We start from the raw sequence: 19,857 nt of genomic DNA, 5'->3' as shown, positions 1-19,857 counted from the left end.
TTTGTAAGCTTTGGTTAGAGAGTGGCAGGGGGATAGAATAGGTAACATTTCAAGAGGATCATACACTCGGGTGGTTGGTTTTATGAGGACTGCAACCACTTTCATTATTTTTTAAACTGAATACCACCAACAGATTCTATGAAAACCAGAAAAAGGATCAAAACTTTTAATGGTAGGTTGCACTCTTCTTTTCATTGTCCTTCCAACCGATATCTGCTTATCTGTGCCACAACACTGCCTAGTGTAAGGCCAGCATAAGGGATTCCCATCCTCTTCATTGTTCTTACTGCGCTCAGAGGATCGGCACATTAGGTAAGTATATCTTTTCTTTCCAAGCCCGTAGACAAAAAAGAGCACTTAACCAATGCAGTGCAGGCACAGCCCCACTGCATGGGAAAATAATAAATTTTGCCTGAAATTCTTCTTTAAAGGTAAAAAAAACAAAAAACTTCCAATACTAGTTTCTTCCCAATCTACTCCCTAATACCTACCCGAGTCCTACACTGGTCCAGCACTTTTCCCAGCTGCAACTCTTCTCTACCATCTCCCTGCTCTCACAGCCTTTGCTGTGGCTCCTGCTGCATTCAGACAAATCCTGTGAGGATTGGGGCAAGCTGCACTATGTGTGTCTATGGACGCATACAGCCCAGCTCGGAAGCACGCCTGCACTCCACCAACATTACCTGCTCAAATGTACCCATACACATAAGATGACCCTTGCCTAATCTTATCAGGAGACACGTTAAAAGTTTAAACTAGGTTGTGAGCATTTCATGCACATGTACACGTTATTTAAGAACACATCGTTCCATGCTTAGATTGTCCTAGCACATCCAAAGGCCAATTTATGTTTATGGCTAGCTTTGATGCCACACTTTTATGGGTCTCTTCTGTCCCTTGGGAGATGCTGTTAGATAAAGGACAGTTTAACTTACCAACTACTAAACAATACAATATTTAAGCAAAAACCGTATTTGTCTCTACAATTAAATGTATACCACTGAAAACTATATAAAAATAAAAAACATTATCACAGCAACTAGTGGCTTTTAGTTTTTTTTACTTTTTATCACTTACTGGAGGAGGCAGGCAGCAAAGTGGGTAGTGCTGGCTGCTGAACATGACAGAACATGCTGGCAGCTGCTGCGTGCTGCACCCTGGGATGTGCTGCCCAGTGTGCAAAGGGAAACCTTGGGTTACTGTTGTAACAGTGTATGAAAGAGGGACAGGTCCCTGGTGCACCTGGAAAAAAATACAGAAGTTGTAAAACATATAAAACATACATAGCACTAGGGCCAATATGTACAGCTCTATTCTCTGAAGGCAATCAATTTTCATGTCTACCCAAAACAATTTATCCAAGCTTCCAGTTCATCTACAAACTGACTTTTCAATGTATTCGTGTAGAGTGTCCTACAAAACAAGAGACATGGCATCTACTAGGGTATTTTCCATAATAATATATGAATATACAGTTCCCAACAGCAGCCAAAGCGCAACTGAAAAACTGCACTAATCTTGTTGTTACAATAACACATTTTTTCATGCACCTGCTTATCCTAGGCCCAGGTTCACACCAGTGTCACTTGTCATGCGACTGACAGATCGAAGTCGCATCCTATTTGTGGCTATGGAACCGTTCAATTGGTGCAACTCTAGTCGCAACAACTTTGAAACTTTGGAGGTTCCTGTGCTATTTTTGTGCAATTTAATGTGCGGCCTGCATTGACAACTGTGTAAATGAAATCACACAGATGTCGGCAAGTCACACAGATCCGTGGCTTTGAAATCGTGCTGAAGTAGCGTGACTTTAAAACGGCACAGGTGTGAACCAGATACAAGACCTGTATCTGCAACAATCTCACTAGTTGTGCCAGTTCAGATTCAATGGCTGATAAAGCTGTCTGGAGATACCTTGAAACACGTGACTCTGCAAGTGGAATTATATCAAAGAAATCATCATCATCACTGTCCCTCTAAATGAGTATGCTCATTTAATCAAGGTCAAACTGCTACTTTTGGATAGAGGATGGAACAGTTAGTAATAAAACCTGACAGAAGTTTTATGTCCTTCTGTAAAAAGTGTTGTGAAATCAAAACCTTTATAGGTTTTCACAGGAACAGGGAGGTGTAGGGAAGTTTCAGTGGTCACACCCGGTCTAGTGACAGCTAAGAGGATTTGACCTCACTTCAGGAAGGCTCTACTCAGATCCTGGTAATGGGAATGCTAACTGTCACTTTAAACATGCAGCTAGGAGGTTTTCAACAAGCTTTAGCTTTTTTGAAGTGACAAAGTACTCTCATTAAATATCTGTATTTAACCTCTATAAACTGGAAGTGAAGGCTTGAAACAAAGCTCCTTGAAGCCTGCAAATGCTTGCTGTACATTTCTTTTAGCAAGCCCAACATTTAAAGCTTCCAGAAGTCTGAATGAATCATGTAGTACCCCTTAAATACATTATAACATGCTCTGGAATTCTCATAGTATTCTTTTACTAAGCCATCAGTCAAATAAAAAACAATTTTGCAAACGGTTACCTGTTCATGAAGGTCAACCATGAATGGCGTTTGCTGAGTGGAGTGTGAAGTGGGGTGGAGCATTCGTGGTGGAGTGCTGGTGAGGGCGTAAACTCTATGTTCATCTACAGGAAAGAAGGCAGCCCACAAGGAACTATCATCCTGACTGACGATACTCTGTTGAGGTCTGTCCCTCCTTCCCCACTGACGCCTCACTGGAGGGCTGGATGGGGTGAAATAAGAGCAATAAATAGTAATGGAATTGAAACAGAATGGAATTTGTTTTTAGAGGAAATAAAGGGAACAACCTAAAGGGATTCACATTAGAACCAATATTTTATCATAGTGTACTGACAAAAACAAGTATACCTAATTGGCAAACACAGTAAATATTATTAAATATTATTAGTTAATATAATATGAAACTTTATAACCAACTGTCAAATACATATATATTTTTTCAATAAAAGCTCTATCATCTAAATATGGAAAATTAACAAGAACTACAAAAGTAGCTAGCATATATGTTTTTCTCCTTCATGGAGTATGATTTGTGTTTCCCAATCCATAGCACACTTTTTTTTTCAAATGATAAAAGCACAAGAGCTGGAGCTTCTTGCCTGCGCGAGAGAACAACATTTTTTTGTACACACTGTAAAATCTTTTTCTTGAAATCTATTGAGGGTCATAGAAATTCAGCAATTCTGAAAAGATCAGATTATACCGCTTTCTACAGGAGGTTAGGACACTGGCAAACTGGAAAAAAAAAAGTTGTACAACATCCCCCTGTATAACGCCTTTACCCAGCATGCCTTATCGTTTAATGCAAAACAGTATATAGGGTGGGACCCGTGTCCTTCAATGGACAGCAAGAAAAATATTTTCCACTAAAAACAAAAATTTCTTTTAACAGTCAGGACAGAAACAATCCAACTGAGAGGTGGACAACAGCCACTGATGGGATCAGCTGATGTGGGAACTACCCCACAACAGAGCCTGAATGAAACAATGTTAGAATCAAGGCTGCATGGGAAAAAAAAAAAGGCTATGCAAAAGAGGAACTGCCACAACAAAGGGGAGGTAACCCCAAATCAATCTGATGCTCCAAACCAGGACAGAAAATCAAGCCAAGGGGGAAAAAAAAGGTATGAAACCAAACATCCACCAAAAAAAAAGGTAGAAAATGCACTTCCCAAACAGGAAGAAACTAGATCAACAATGAAAACCTGTAAAAAAAAAAAAAAAATTGAGTGGGGGAAAAAAAAAAAAAAGGAAGGCCATTTAAGCAACCATACAAGCATCAATCCCAGAATTCCTATCTTTTGACTTCAGGGAGAGAAAAGTCCATGATACAGAAAAGGTTTGCCTGACTCTCTTGAAGTGAGACTATTCTCCCAACACGATAGCCATGGGTGTGAAATCTCTCATAGCGAACATCCCAATGGTTAGAAGGTAATGAATCACAATGCCTGTAGAAATTGAAGGGTACGAACCCCGATTCTTTCTAAAGGTAGAGGGTAGCGTGATAAATGCACCTACACAATGAGTAGGCAAGGAAACAGTATACCATAACCCAGATGTTCCTTGAATAAGACAGATCACACTGCAAGCACTCCTAATCCTTTACCAACTACTTAATTCTAAAAAGCATCCCACCTAACAAAAGAGCATCCTACACTGATGAAGCAAGGGTTAGGAATCCCGGTGTTATTAAGAACATTTACCTGACAGAAGGTAGGAGAGGAAGGAATCGGAGGAGATTTTTATAGAAGACTGTTGCTCAGCTGCATAAGGAGAACCTATCTCTCAGTAGTTAGGTCCCAAGAAGTCCCTTGGACTTACATTATTCCCAGAGGAAAGCTACAGCAGAATCAGAGCATGTCCTGTCTGCTGACTGTGCAGGGGAATAGAGGACCCTTCAAAAATAAATACTTCAATACTCCATGCATTAAAAGGCTCTTGAAGGAAACATGTTCACTCTAAGTCCATGTGTTCAACAATACCACACTCAGTGGTGCCCAGTGTAGGGAGCAGGTCACCTGACCCGCCACAGGGAAAGTCCCTAAACCTTTCCAAACGTGAAGGCCCTACAATGCCCAGGTGATGTCCACTGAAGGTCAGGTCAAAATACCCACAGAAGATTCCGACGACGACTAGGGAACTACCTGTTCAGGAGAACCATGCTAAAGTAAGTACCAGTCAAGAGGACATGCCTATAAGAGGGGTTCTACCAGGGTAGAAGAAACCAACCCATCCCCCGCTTGAGACAGCAAATAGCATCCATGGCCAAAAGAGATCATCTGAGCGTCTTGTCCAGATTCCAGACTCCCTAACAGAGAACAAAAAAGGGGACTGGGAGACAACATGAGAAAGAAAAGACCATACTAGAAGGGCATAAACCCGAAAGGGTAAGGGGGAGTTTGATACACAAAAAGAAGGAGTCAAAGTTCACATCACGTGGACTTCCTTAATCAGAACTTGAGCAACCTCTTCAGAATAGAGAAAGGTCTCCTGAGTGTTTCAAAATGGGGATGCCAGGAAAAAAGGACCAGTGCTGTAAGTCAAGATCCAGAGTTACTGGAGGGGCAAGTGCTTACCAGGGAAGGAACTGCTTCCTGTTGACCATGTAGGTCAAGAGGTCCTTTTAGAAAGGCATAAGGCTGGGAAGCGTAAAGCACTGCAAGAGATGCAACCACATCTGAGAAAATGACTCATAATGTGGGTAAGAATGTGAGTTAAGAGTAAGATACCATTTCCAAGGGTAGGAATCAGATGTCTCAGGATAAGTGGAAGGAAGACCTAGATAGTTGCACAATGGGGTGCAGAAAACCAAAAGGGTGAACAGGGGTATCTGAAGGAAATAACAGATCTGAGGTTCAGGGGTGAAGGCTACAAGGGTTGACTTGAGTACCCAAATGCAGGGAGGTAAACTACTTAGGAACCTGGCAAGATAAACAAATGAATCCCCCCTCCCATCCCTCAACGGTATGAGTGGGAGGAGGGCTTTCACAATGTGCCAGTATTGCCTAGTAGGTGGAGATAGGGTTGTTCTGTCTCTTTGACCACCAGTGGCATTGCTACTAATGATGTCAAGAGCAGGTCCAAAAAGGCAACTTCCCTCACACAGAGTCAGGTAACAGAGTCAGATGTGGCTTGGACACATCTTAGGTCTCCCAGGCACATAGCCAAATTGCCCTACACACATGGACATTAGTCTATGTGAAAAACAAGCTTAGATGCTTATATTAGATCATCAAAGCCAACACTCCAGACTTTTGCTCAGAACTCTCAAAAAATAAAATAAAAATAATGGGGAGGACCTACTCTAGCAATGGAGGGGTCCTCTTAAATGGATTTAACCCATATTGACACAGTATGGCAATCAAATTTACACCCAACAAAGTGAATCCAGTTCATTCATGGGATCTGTAAAGGAATCTGTCAGTTAAATGCCTGTTAACCCTTTTGGTAGTACACTTGTTAAGGTGGATCATTAGAACATTTAAAGTGGGAAGAGACCACTAAGCAATAAAAATTCCCTGTCGAAGGGGAAAAGCTCTGCTACATTCTCCTGAGGGGCCCAGGAGCCTGCAGGGGGTTCCTAGTCCTCACAGAGAAATTACTTTCAAAGTGCATTAAACAGAAAGGTCTTTGCAGCTGTGGGAGCTCTAACTCTGATTCAGGGATGGTAACAGACTCAGCATGGTCTGAACTGGAGTCCCAGAAGGGTCAAAGCTAGATTCCATGGAAGGTACTGGAGTTTGCTTACAGCCTCTGCACACACATTGTTAATGGCCACAGACAAAAAAAATAAAAAAATCTAACGTGGACACAGAAATCCTAGTAGGCCTCTGCCTTGCATGAGGAAATTGAAGCTTCCAATGAGAACCTCCCCATTAATAATCAGGATTCCAAGTGGGGCACCAGGCCCCCAGTACCACTAGGGGAGAATGGATGGGCTGAGGTCACTCATTACAGCAAGAGTGTCCTCTATGCATCTTTGAGAAGAAATGTTGTATTGTAAAGCAGAAAACAACAAGGCCCAGCATACTCAGAAACATAAGCTGATGCAGATTATGGTTGCAGGTGGATGGAGGTAGCCCGGTCACTTTAAACAAGCAGTGGAACAAATTGGAGCAGGAGCAAGAAGGTGCTTCTTCTAGGGTGAATGGAAAGAAAAAGAGCACACTTGCAAACACTCCAAGCAGCAGATAATGTCCGTGCTCAGTTTCCTCAACCTTGATGGGTGGCAGGAAATCTGAAAAAGCGCCTGGCAGTATAGCTGAGGTAGCTCTTGGTGCTTCAGCCTTACTGGTCTTACTAAGAAAATTTGTAAAAACAAGGTCAGACGTTGTGCCATGGCTGTGGACCCAGAAAGCGCTCTACAGCTAAGAACACAAAGTTCTGGAACGCAACAAAATGTAAAGCCCTGTGCCTGAAGGTCAAGGTCTTTCTAGGCTAACTTTACAATTGTCCAGTCCAGTAGGGATCTGGGTAGAGCCTCCAAAGCGGTTGCTGATGGTACACTGATCCACATGGCTGCTACGCAGAGACCAGCTAAAGCAACTAAAAATAAAACTTTATTAAAATTCACGAGTTAGCAAAATTGTTAAATGTTGTTTAGCAGAGCTAAAGAAATGGTGTCCAACCTCCTAGGACACTAGCAAAAAACGAGGCATGCTGGGTAGAGAAGAGGGTTATGTGGGGATAGGCGTACAATCTTTTTTTCTGTTTGCAAGTGCTGCAACCTTCTGTAGGTGGCAGTATAAACTGACTGTCTCAGAATTCCTGAATTACTATGTCCCTCAATAAATTGATACTTCAATTTCTAAAGCTGTAAGTGATCTATTACACATGCACAAAGAGGATAAATAACTTGGTTAATTTGTTACTAGGACTATGATTTTAATTTATTGTGCTTCCAGCTTGTGTGTACCTAGTCTAATCACTAAACCTTGTCTTTGTCATGTTGCGATGCCACATCTATCAGGTTTGATAATTAGTATGCTTCCCAACGAACTACACACAGACAAACTAAGGTCATGTCCAACACTTTGGGTGTGAGAGAGTGCATATATATATATATAAATGCAAAGCTAGCCATCCAACAAACCGCCTGAACATTTGCTCTGTGTGAAGTGACCAGCTGATGTGAGAAAGGAGAACAACATTGAATGTTCTTAGAGCATTTCACCTTCCAGTCAAATGGCTATTTTTTTTCTTCTGTCTAATAGGGAACTCTGCTTTCCAGCGATATGAAAAAAAAAGGAAACACTGTTACATGTAAAATTATGCTTCGTAATAAGCAATCTGTTCCCATTGGCTTAACCCGTGGCTGTACTTTGCAAGCAATCCATTGTTTCTGGTTATAATAAATGAATCAACAGTGCTTGTGAGGGTTTGAGAAGGATAGCATATAAAAACTTTACCAATGGTCATAATCAAAGCTGAAGCTGACAGATTCACTGATATAACCAGGCAGATTCAGCCATTCAGGTATTGAAGAAAATGTGGATCTTGCAGCAGTATTAGGTAACGGATGCGCTGGATCTACCTGGTTATAGATGTGAATCTGCCAGCTTCAGCTTTGAGGAAGACCACTTCTAAAACTCAGATATCATCCTTCGCGAACTCCTACCTCACAGATACAGTTTATTTGTCTTGTCTAACTTTTTTTTAACTCTCGCAGGCATAGTTCATTCATTTATTACAGCCAGAGACACTGAATTGCATGCTAAGAGTTGAGGATTAAAGTGGTTGTAAAGACTTAATTTATTTCCTTAAATAAAACATGGTATACTTGCCTGTTCCGTGCAATGGTATTATACAGAGCGGCCCTGAACTTTCCTATTCTCGGATGCCCCACTTTCGCTCTTGGATCTGCCTCTTCTGTGCATGCGCCCATAGTAAGCGAGCCCTGCTGTAACTGTCCATAGACACATACAAAACGTAGCTTGGCCTTGCCCTCTCCTCACAGGATTTGATTGACAGTGGCATAAGCCAGTGGCTCCCATGTGTTCTCTGTGAGGAGAGGAACAAAGACTAGCATCACTGCAGACTCAAGCACTACATAGGAATAGGACTCCAGTTAGTATATATGGAGTTGGGGGTGGGGCAGGGGCAGGGAATTCCACCCAAATGCTAAACCTATGCCCACTCCCATTCTAGGCCTAATATATCGAAGCCCATTAAGAAACAAACAATCACTATACTTACCTATTCTGAAGCAGCTCTGGCTCCAGTCTCCAGCGGCGGCTACTGTGTGCAGAGGGACAACAGTTGGGAAATTAACAGGAGGTGACATCATCCCATAGACTTACTAAGGGACATCCATTGTCGGCTGCCTCTGCTTTATACAGAAGCCGCCACTGATAGCTCAGCGTGGTATAGTATAGCAATCTATTCTTTACAAGGTTAGATAGATCAGGCTTAGAATGGGGGTGGGAGTAGGTTGACAGTCAGGTTTTGGGTGGAAATCCACTTTAGGCCATTAAAAAATTATTGCAAAGTATCAAGTTACACAGAAAATAAAATAGCTCAAGAACATTTAATCATAAGAAAAGAATATCCTAAAGGACATTTGATTTATCCTCACTCTCACAACACTTGGTTATTTTACATAGAATTAAATGTGCAGAATTGGCTTATGTGGAAGGGAAGCTCATGGCCATTCACCACAATAACACATTTTATATAATCACCCTTCGGTTAACTGAGAAACCATGATAACTATAACACTATTGAACCCCCCCCCCCCACAAACTACCACCCTTTTTATGAAAGCAAAGCAGAAAATATTAAAACAATCTCCAGAAGGTACTAATAACTTAGAGGGAAGGTGGAAGTTGCCTGTAGTTAGAGGGTGGGGGACAGTTTCACAATACCTTGCACCCTACAGGATTGGGGCTATATCCCCGCTTCCTCTGTGTGTGTTTAGAAAGATGAGACAATTTCCATTATATATACAGCAGCCTTTATAAATTAAAGGATAAAAAATAGCCGGCTGGCAGAATTTTATAGTCGATTACTAGACAGGAAATCAGATGTGCACTGGGTTGAACAAAAAACATAAACAAAAAAAAAAAAAAAAAAAAAAATGTAGCATTCTCAGCTCTACTAATGTGTTTACTAACCTGTATAATCAGAGTTCAACAAAATGAAATAAAGTGAAGTTATAGTAAAACCTGCAAGACTTTTGTTTGAAGGACTCAATGTTTAACTTAACCCCTGATAATATGTCTTACAAACCTTTATATTAATGAAAAAAGGAGTACATCACAGGACACAGATACACCATAATATTCCTTACTTCTTACTCATTGGGCTATGCACCACCTACCAGGTGATTGCACACAGGAAAAAAAAAAAAAAAAAAAAAGGGGAGGACAGGAAGTCTTCCCTTATATAAGCCCCTCCCACACAGTTGTGTAGCAAGCAAGGAACCACCACAAGGTGGTAGAATACATAGTCAACTTGATTCTTCCAGAAGTAAAGGAAGAAAGTCTTACTGCCTCAATATGGCAATCAATTTCAAACATATACTGGCAGCCTGAACCACATCTAATGTGTGTAAGGCCCTATCTCCTGGTGACTGAAAATACAGGAAAAACGATGCAGGTAAAACAATGTCCTGGTTTAGATGAAAAGAAAAACCCACCTTCAGCAAGAACAGCAGACACCAAAGAATAACCCTGTTATAATGGAACATCAGAAATGGCTCTTTGAAAGAAAATAACACCATCTCAGAAACTTTTCTTACCAAAGCGATAGTGACCAAGAACACAACGTTCCGATAGTCGCTAACTATCGGAGTCTCAAATTAGCTCAAAAAGGTCTCTTATAAAACCGACAAATTTGAGGTCCTACAGGGACAAAAGGTGATCTAATCAGAGGCAACATGCGCATGAAATCACATGAAACCTTGGAAAAAAAAAAAAAATTGCCCAAAAACAGAAAGCAACTGGCTCTTAAAAGATTGCCAGGGCTAAAATCTTTCCTATGTTCATATCAACTCCAGCCTGGAGAAAAATCAAGATTCGGCCCCATGATCTTTATTGCAGTAGCCTCCCTGGCCCTCCAAAATCTGTGTATAACAGTACCAGACACTCCACCAACCGTCAAGACTCTGGCTTCAATAGTCACGCTATTGAAGAAGGGATAGAAGTGGGTTGAAAACACTATCAAACGTCATGTTCACAATGTTGGAATACCACTCCTTCCACCTAGATTCTGTGAAACAGCCATGTGGGCGGCTGAAAACCAGAAAAGGCAAAAAATCAGGAGGAACTGGTCCCACAGCAACACCAGGGAAAATACTACAGAGTATGAAAATTCAGAGACCTGTCAATTTTCAGCTGGCATGGATGCCAACAGGTCTATTAGTAGCATGTCTCAATGTTGAAGATCTCTCCAGCAACGATCGTCAATGGTCGGCTCCGCTAGCTAATTCCTTGACCCCGAGGTACTGCTGACAGAGCGGAGACATGGAGCTCCGCCCAAAACAGGATGCCTCCACTATTGCTGCCCCCATGGCTATTGATATATGCCAACACCATGACATTATCCATCTGAAAATTCACTGAAAAGTCCTGCGACTAATCTGACTGCTGCAGTTTAAGAGCAGTGACAGGCAGCAACCTCTCCAGCAGAGACCATGCTTTTTGGACTGAAAATTGACCCAGAATTCATCCCCAACCTGTTGAGCTGGCATCTATTGTCAGCAGCTTCCATTAAAGGGGAGAAAGAATTTCCCCATCTCCAATCTAGGCAACACATCCACCAGTGTGAAGATCTGATACAAGGACATTAGAGGAACTGTGCAAAAATGAACCACCTCAAAATGTGGCAACCATCTTCCCCAATCTTCTCCTGCAAAAGAAAAAACTGAGGGAATAATCAAAGTTCCGAGAAAAACCACCCAATTCCTCAATGCAAGGCACCCCTCTGGAAGAAGTCTTACCCTTGTCTGGACAATGCCCACAGACAGGCCCAGATATTCCAATTTTTGGAGATTGAATACAGCCAACTTCTCCAGATATCCTAGAAATAGGACCTTCCTGGGTTCTCAGGATCTAGAATCGGGTCCAACATCCTCAAAAATACTCAGGATATGGACCAGCTGAATGGCATGGCCCTGCACTAGAAATGCCACAACAAATGAAGAACTTTTGGTGAGGAAAAAAAATTGGGATGTGTAGGCAGCATCCCTTTAGGTCCACTGATGACAGGAACTTCTGGCTAGAGTTAGGCCACTACCCTATGCCAAGACTCAGCTGGAAAGGTGGCCCGCGTGTCCAAGAGACAGAGGAGGCACCCTCAAAAACCAAAATTTGTTAAAATGCTAGAGAACCAAGCACAGGATGAACATTGCCCTCTTACTTGGAACCAAAAATAGGTTTGAGTAAAAACTGCAAACCTTTTGTCCACTAGAATCAGTAAGATCACTTCTCGAGACAGAAAACAACGAGAACCATTAAACAGCAACAATCTCTTGCAAACATGGGAATGCTACTTTATTGAGAAGGAGACTTAAGAGTTCAATTTGCTGGCTTGAAGGACCAGGACTTCCTACAGGACTGGCCCTAAGGCTTCGCTCTACAGGCTGAAGCTTGCAAGCGGCAAAAGGATTGCCTTGTGGAAACTGGCAAAGAAGTGATAAAAATAACTCTCTCTCCTGAAACCCTCTGGATATACTTCCCAAGTCAGACCCAAAAAGATGGCCCCCATAGAATGCAAAAAAAAAAAATTGTAACAGCTTAATGCAGGGTAACATTTTTGCCAAAAAGTCTTGTGCATAGGTAAGGGGGAAAAAAAAAAAATAAAAACAAAATTTGCTAAATGGAAACCTTTAAAGCAACTCTAGCAAAAATAAAGAGCCTGAGGGAAATCTGATAAATCTTCACACAGTTCACTATCTGTAGGGACTACCTCCTAGACCAGGAGTGCCAAACCTTTGGCCCCCCCAGAGCCCTCTGATGTGTTCCTCAACCTCCAACCAGGGAAGGGCACTTCTATTATAAAGTGCACCACACTCGTAAGATATAATAAAAGTCTACGGCAAAGCAAAGCTAACCTGCAATGGTACGCCTCCGGCACTGGAAATCGCACCCAAATTGGTAACAGCATGTACTTGTAGTTCCCGTGTGGGCTGCGATTTAAAAAATCGTGCAGGGACATTTTCAATGTGTTCCATGATGCACAACAGCCCATTCAAATGCATGGGCTGCCATGTCCGCGAAATTCATGGAGCACAGGCCATATAGATGTGAACCCAGCCTAAGGTTTTGGCAGACCCCTACAACTGCATTCTTAAATACCAGAATTTTATCCCCTGGGTATGTAAGGCTCTCATTAAGACTGTCACCCCCACCAAAGACATACTCCACTTTAGCAAGTGCTTCCTCCACAGAAGACAGCTTAGCAGCCCTATTTGGAGGATCAAACACTGTCAAGGTGAACCTCAGTCATATATACCACCTCCTTGAAGCCAAGGACGTAGAGGAAATTAATGGGACTCTTGTATTAGCCTCCATGATCCCAGCAGTGGAACTCCAGAGATGCCAATAGCTGCTACTGCCGGCTGCATAGCAGCCCCAACCAAAGCAAAGGATGCCTTGAGCAACATCTCCAACCATTGTTAGCTGGATTCTAAAAGACTGCATCATCCATTGGACATGCAAGACACGAAGATAAGACATCGCTACAAATGGGACAAGCTCCCCTTTTTTGGTGAACTTTACTTTCTTTTACCAAAGATTTTATTAAGCATGTTAAAAAAAAGAAACATACAAACCATAACAAATTGTATGATGCAAAGCGACAACAAACAATAAAGGACAGTGAAACATCACACAACAAACACAGATACACATACAAGACCCACACTGGGGTCCAGATAACACTATGAAAGGCAAAGGGCCGCAAGGCTCGCAACCACTTTAGGAAATATAAAAGCTACATACAAGGCAAAAAAAAAAGAAAACACAGAGAGCCATGCTCTCATGAGGCAATATTGTCCCTGAGAACCATAGACCTGTAAGATGACAATAATACCAACCGATAGACAAATCGGTCCAATATAAACAAACCATATGAAAGAGGAGAGAGCAAACAGGAAAACAAAAAGAAAGAAAAAGTGCAGAGAGGAAAAAAAGACAGGCCAGCAAAGAAGAAGAGTTCGCCTGGGGGGGGAAGGGGGGAGAGCCGGGAGACACGATCCCCACATAAGGTGAGTGGAGAGGCAAAACCCAACACATCATAGATTAGTAAGTTTCGTGGTAAAATGAGAAACCGGTTGGTAATCCACCCACGGTTGTCAAACACAAAGAAACTTGTAGAGTAGGGTATTTCCAAGAACCGGCGATAGTCTGCTTAGCAGCCATTAAAAAAAAAAATTGACCAATGAGCGTGATCCACGAGATAGGCCACGAAGTGGCTTAATAAGTAAGGCCTCAATAGGATCCTTTTTAAGGTTAATGGATGTAACTGAATAAGATTATAAACTCTAGTCCACAAGCGGCAGGCCACTGGACAGGTCCACCAAATGTGGAGCATCGTACCCTCCAGAGAGCAGCCTCGAAAATACAGTTATAATCCGGTATAAATTTAGCTAATCAAGATGGGGTAAAATACCATCTTGAAGTCACTTTATAGGAATTCTCTAATGCCGGTATGTTGCGAGAGCAGAGAGAAACTCCTTGCCACATAGACCCCCAACCCTCAGTAGAAATTTCCATCTGAAGCTCCACATTCCATTGCGCACAATAAGCAGGCAAAGGTTCAGCCATATGATTCCGGAATGATACATAAATTTGAGATAGGGCACCTTTAGTGGAAGCCAACGCCTTACAAAGCGATTCAAAAACACGAAAAGGTGCGAGGGAAATCCCATCTACGAATCAAACGTACCACAAAATGAAATAATTGCAAATAACGAAATAACTCCAAGGGAGGAACAGAATGACTCTCGAAGCTGCGCAAACATACGCAAATCTCGACTCGTAATTAACGAGTGAACAGTCGTAAAACAATTAGTTATCCATCGACGAAAGGTCATCTCATCGAGAGTCCCCTGGGGAAAAGGTGAAATTTACTTTCATAGGGTATAGCTGTGCAACCGCTTTGGCAGGGCAAACAATCTACATGAGTCTAATGCATACACCACTTCTTCTAGGTGAGGGCAAAGGGGGTATAACTGGGTACTTTTTGGCAGACGCCATGAATCCAAGGGTGAACCTTTAATGATGCAGAATCAGGAAGTGGCAGTTTCAAATTAGCATGGACCATTTCACAGAAAAATTACCTAAGGACTTCTTGGACTCGGTTACATTCTGACCATGGGGTTCCTCAGGCTCAGAATCCTCAGATGAGACATCCAAATGCCTCCATTGGTCCTGCACTGTCTGCTTCCCCATTGTTCACCTATTCCTCCTCAAACCCAGTAAAAAGGACAGGAGAAAGACAGCCTCTGCCTTTAACACTCTTTCTAGCAGCGGCAAGCATCCTGCACTAATCCCTCTAAGTCAAATGGCAAACCCTCTTTACTGGTGTCCCAGGAGGCAGCAAGTGATAAGGGAATGGGACCAGACGTTCGTAAAAAACCCTCAGGGAAAACTGCACCAGAAGGGCTATGTCTGTCTGATGTCCCCCAGACCTGATGGTGGCCCTCTGGAGCCTTACCCCACTATGTAATAATCAAAATCGGACCTGTCCCAAAACAAGGTCAGCCCCAACACAGCTAAAAGGACACCTGTGCAACAAGCAACAGAGTATAGGTCACTCTAGTAGATTCAACCAGCTGCCAGTGCCCTTCCCAAGTAGGTGTACTCACGGAAACCAAACAGCTGCTGAAAAACCTGCCGTGTCCCCATAGGAATGCACCCAAAGTAGCCTTCCTACAACCCTGTGCTGCGTCCACTCTTCCATTCTGAGCACACCGGTACTACATTAGCAACATGCGTGGCCGTTCTGCTATTGCACTACTTGTGCACATCCGGGCACAGTGTGTACCAAGATGGCTGCAACCAGCAGCTCTGCCCCCACATTACTGATCGCACTGTGCATACGTGGACCAAGCATCCTGGAGGCAGGAGGGCACAAGCTCCGCTCACACCTTGCACCACAGGGCTGAAATTAAAAAAAAAAAAAAAAAAAAAAGTGGCCTGGCAAAATGGACATTAGGGCAGTCGAGCAGCATAACAACATATGTGAACAAAAGCACACAGCAGCTGCAACTAATACAGCAAGGCTTTTCTTACACAGGCAGCTCCAAGCCCATAACATCACTGCCCCCCTAGAGAGGAGACCAAGAAGGAACATTTCACAATGCTACATATTTAAGGATTACCAACGGCTCAAGTAACCAAAAGGCTACAGGGCCACTCACTAATCTCATCACAAGATCTGTCTGTGATCTTCACCCATCATGGTGGGAATGTCTAACCAGACCTTCAGGGACTCAATCCGCTTTCTTGGGGTTCAGTGCCCTGGGCCTGTATAACCCCCTACTGGAAATACCTAGGTCAGCTATTACTGCACAGGGTTCTGCGCTGAACAGTCGCATTACAGGCAATCCCTTTGTGTCATTCACTTCTCTCGAAACAGAGCCCAGGTACCATTCATCTGAGCATAATAGCTATAGGAATGGATCGGGATAACACCAAACTCTTGAACCCTACCTGAAACATCTGAGCATGTGATAGTACATGTGCAAAGAGCTGGACATCAGTGACCACCACATTCAGACATTGATGAAAAAACTTCCTCTTTGGGAGGGGTTATATAGGGGCGGACTTCCAGTCTTTTTACCAGCATTCAATCACCTGCAGCTATAGCATATAACCCAATGAGCAAGGAACAATATGATGGCTCTATGTCCCATTATGTATGATAAAGTAAAAGTTTACTCGTAAAAAACTAAAGAAAGAGGAGAAAAAAAAAAAAAAAGAAAAGAAAAAACGAAAAAAACTGTCTTTATAATAGAAACTTAGAAGCAGAACAGTCCGATTCTGGTTACAATTTTAAAAAGGAGTGTAGCCTGTGATGCACACTATGTTGGATGGTGATACCTTTTCTAGAGCCCCGCAGCTCCTACCTTCGCCTGAGGTGTGCTGGGGCGCTGCAGGGTCCCAAGAACCTCCGCTGGTTAATGGGCGCTGAAGGAGGCCACCTATTCACTGCCAGCTCCCATGGTCGCATTTGTGATGTCGGGAAGGCGAAGTGGCAAGATGGGCTTTCACAATACACAGTATCTTCACTTCTGCTGTCTGCCCTCTGTTAAGTAAAAGAAATCTTTAAAAACTGAACAAGGATTACCAAAACAAACAAGCATTCATATACATGTAATATTATAAAAGAACATACTTTTTACACGGTAAACCTTTACAGTGTACAGCCATACACACATAATTTAAGACAGGAAGATGTTTCACTTAGAACCAACGTGGTGCACCGTCTACTCAACCACAGACCTGTACAAATCAGGCTAACAAAGTATAGGTACACACAGGGTTAAACTCTTCTTTACATGTCTCACTACAACAAAGATTTTCCAACAAGCTGTTATATTTAAAGCCCAACTCTAGGAAAAAAATGAAATTTAAATAATGCATGAATTACCTTACTCCACAGCCTTGATTCAGAACTCCTCTTCATACAGTGTAATGAATCAAAGTCATGGTTTGCTCTATAAAGCAAAGAAAATTTCCTCCTCGGAGGACCAGACATTTTTCCTGCTCATTGTCTTCTTGGGCACTGGTCCTCTCACTGTTCCTGAGAGTTCTCCAGCTTTCAAGCTGAAACTTGACAGAGGATCCAGCCTCTGGAAGTTCAACCTTCCTCAACAGGAGGCATGCATATCAAAGCAGGCAGTGATGTGGCCCCCTTAAGAAGGGTACCAGGTAGTAAACAGAAGAGCGATGGACTGTCATGTGACCATGGCTTCCGGTAAATAAAATAGACACTTGGATAGGTTTGCTTTTTTTCCCATACCATCCTGGAGCTGGGCTTTAACTAGTTTAACAAAAGGACCCAACAGAGCCCAATCCAGAACTGATCAATGTATAATGCTTGGATAAGCACTCTTAATATACATCTGAACCTTAAAAGCTGAACTCTGGGATAAGTAATTATTGTCTAAATACATGAGTGTGTATTCTTACTTTGGGTATTTCTTTCAGATCTATGCAGTAATTCAGTGTGAAACACTGCCTTTGTACAGGAGCTTTCTGTAATAAAGACCAGCCACTGCTGGACTTGCCCCTTGTGCAGGGTGACTGGTCTTTTACCTGACGCCCCTGTAGTTTTTTTTGCAAGCAGATCAGTGGACAGGCCTGCTGTGATGCTCCAAGGCTTTGTGCAGCACAGTGATGATGCAACTGCTACATTTACAAGCATCTGGTGCACACAAAGAAGATTTATGTCCTTTGTGGCTATTGAGGAACATGGTAAAAGAAAGGGTTTTGTACCCCAAGTTCAGCTATAAAGCAACTCTGCTGCCAAAATAAAAAAAGGCTACCTGGAAAGATAATTTTAAAAATTCTCACCACTGTCTGCTATTGAAATAAAGTAAAACTGTTTCTGAAAGCCCCAGAAGTCAAAACTTCTGGGAATGCCAGCATCCTGGTCCTCCATTACCTGTAGTGGTTTGATCTGCCGGAACCTACTTTACTACTGTGTCCTGTGTTGATATAAGGGTTGGTGGGAGAAACTACAGAGCGCAGCAGGGCATCAGAAAGACACTCCTGAAGTACTGGATTCTGAAGAGTTCTCTTCATTAAAGCAGTGGGGGTAGCAGAAGAGGCGATTATTTCCAATAAACCATTTTTTGCCAGGTTTATTTTAAGGACAAACCACTTTAAAGAAACAAGTACACAACATATGACAATGTATTTTGTTTGGATTTCCAGGATATCGTCTCCATTCCGATTTTTGTTTTCAATATTTTTGATATTAGTAAACATACGGATGTTAATGCAATAAAGCACGAATTCCACAGCATGCACGACCTTTGGTGACCTTGTTATGAGGTTAAAGGCCAAATTCAACATTCTGAACATGTTATACCTGTATTTAGGGTGTAACATGTACAGTTTCCTGTGAATCAATAGACTACAAGCATAGTCAGTTCATTGCGGCTGACAGCTTGTAGTTCTCAATGAACTATGAGGGCGCTGGTAAGTGCTCTTGTAGTTCATTGATTCTTCCTGCTCTTATTATTTATTTATTTCAGGTACTTATATAGCGCCGTCAATTTACGCAGCGCTTTACATATATATTGTACATTCACATCAGTCCCTAACCCTCAAGGGGTGTACAATCTAAGGTCCCTAACTCACATTCATATACAAGGGCCAATTTAGACAGGATCCAATTAACCTACCAGCATGTCTTTGGAGTGTGGGAGGAAACCAGAGTACCCAGAGGAAACCCACGCAGGTACAGGGAAAGCATGCAAACTCCTGGCAGGAGGTGCCGTGGCTGGGATTCGAACCAACAACCCTAGTACTGCCAGGCGGAAGTGCTAACCATTTAGCCACTGTGCAGCCCTTAAGTAACTACTTGCCCATATGGGAAGTACAGGCATACAGTTACCCCGAGAGTCTGCAGGAGCCTGACATTGCACCCATTATCTGCTGATTAAGGGTACAATTCACTGCAGGAGCCTTTAAATAAATAAATATACTATTTTTTAGGTGAATACTTTTAAAACACGAGTGGCCATTTTGTTCTGTACAGGAAGTGGTGTTAAGGGGAAAAGGCACAACAGTAAACTGTTAGTAAAAATTCATGAAACGGTGTTGAGAGGGTCAAAAAATGAAGGGTGCACAGCAGGATATAGACTGAGCGAAAGGCAAGCAGCTAAATAGTTTAAATAAAATATTATTACATAAATAATATAATATTGTAAGAATGGTTTAACCTGTCAAAGGATTTTTAATTCTGTGAAGCCACTTTTTGAGATTCATTTAACCCTGCAACACAGCACAGCTCTTGCCTAATTTTTCTACAAGGTAAAAAACAGTTGAGTAAGTCTAGGTTCACACTATGAAATTACCAATAATTTGCACAGGAATGTCCACCGATTCATTTTGACCGTATGGGCTCAGGTTGCACTGCATCGCACCAAAGTAGTGTATGCACTACTTTTGGAAATGCATTGCAACCGGATTGCATGGTAGTTTTGTAGTAGATGTGGTTTGCCACCTAGGGTTTTGCCATTTAGGGTGTCCTTAACACTGTCACCTGCTGTAGATTGCAAGGGCAGCGAGTTTTGAACACGATGCAGGAAACATGCACGGATCGCAGGTTCCCCGCACCATATTATAGTATAACCGGGGCTAC

The 19,857-nt window shown here is 42.4% G+C and overlaps 1 protein-coding gene across 7 annotated transcripts in view; it reads right to left on the bottom strand.

Annotated features, from left to right (window-relative positions):
* The window catches only part of LOC149462317 (RING finger protein 44-like), a 95,774-nt gene that overhangs the window by 33,763 nt on the left and 42,154 nt on the right, over window positions 1-19,857 (bottom strand). For all 7 annotated transcript variants that reach the window (XM_089677118.1, XM_089677120.1, XM_089677117.1 and 4 more), the window contains exons 2-4: window positions 16,610-16,788; window positions 2,539-2,740; window positions 1,078-1,242 (exon numbers count right to left, since the gene is read on the bottom strand). In XM_089677118.1, the coding sequence (XP_089533244.1) occupies window positions 1,078-1,242; window positions 2,539-2,740; window positions 16,610-16,713 (471 nt within the window). In that variant the 5' untranslated portion in view covers window positions 16,714-16,788. The remainder of the gene's footprint in view (window positions 1-1,077; window positions 1,243-2,538; window positions 2,741-16,609; window positions 16,789-19,857) is intronic.

This window comes from Staurois parvus, unplaced genomic scaffold (genome assembly GCF_062004578.1).
Source record: "Staurois parvus isolate SC_StPar_1 unplaced genomic scaffold, SC_StPar_1.0 ptg000177l, whole genome shotgun sequence".
NCBI classification, from domain to species: Eukaryota; Metazoa; Chordata; class Amphibia; order Anura; family Ranidae; genus Staurois; species Staurois parvus.
Note: the sequence above shows the minus strand (reverse complement) of the source record. Positions and strands in the feature narration are given on the sequence as shown.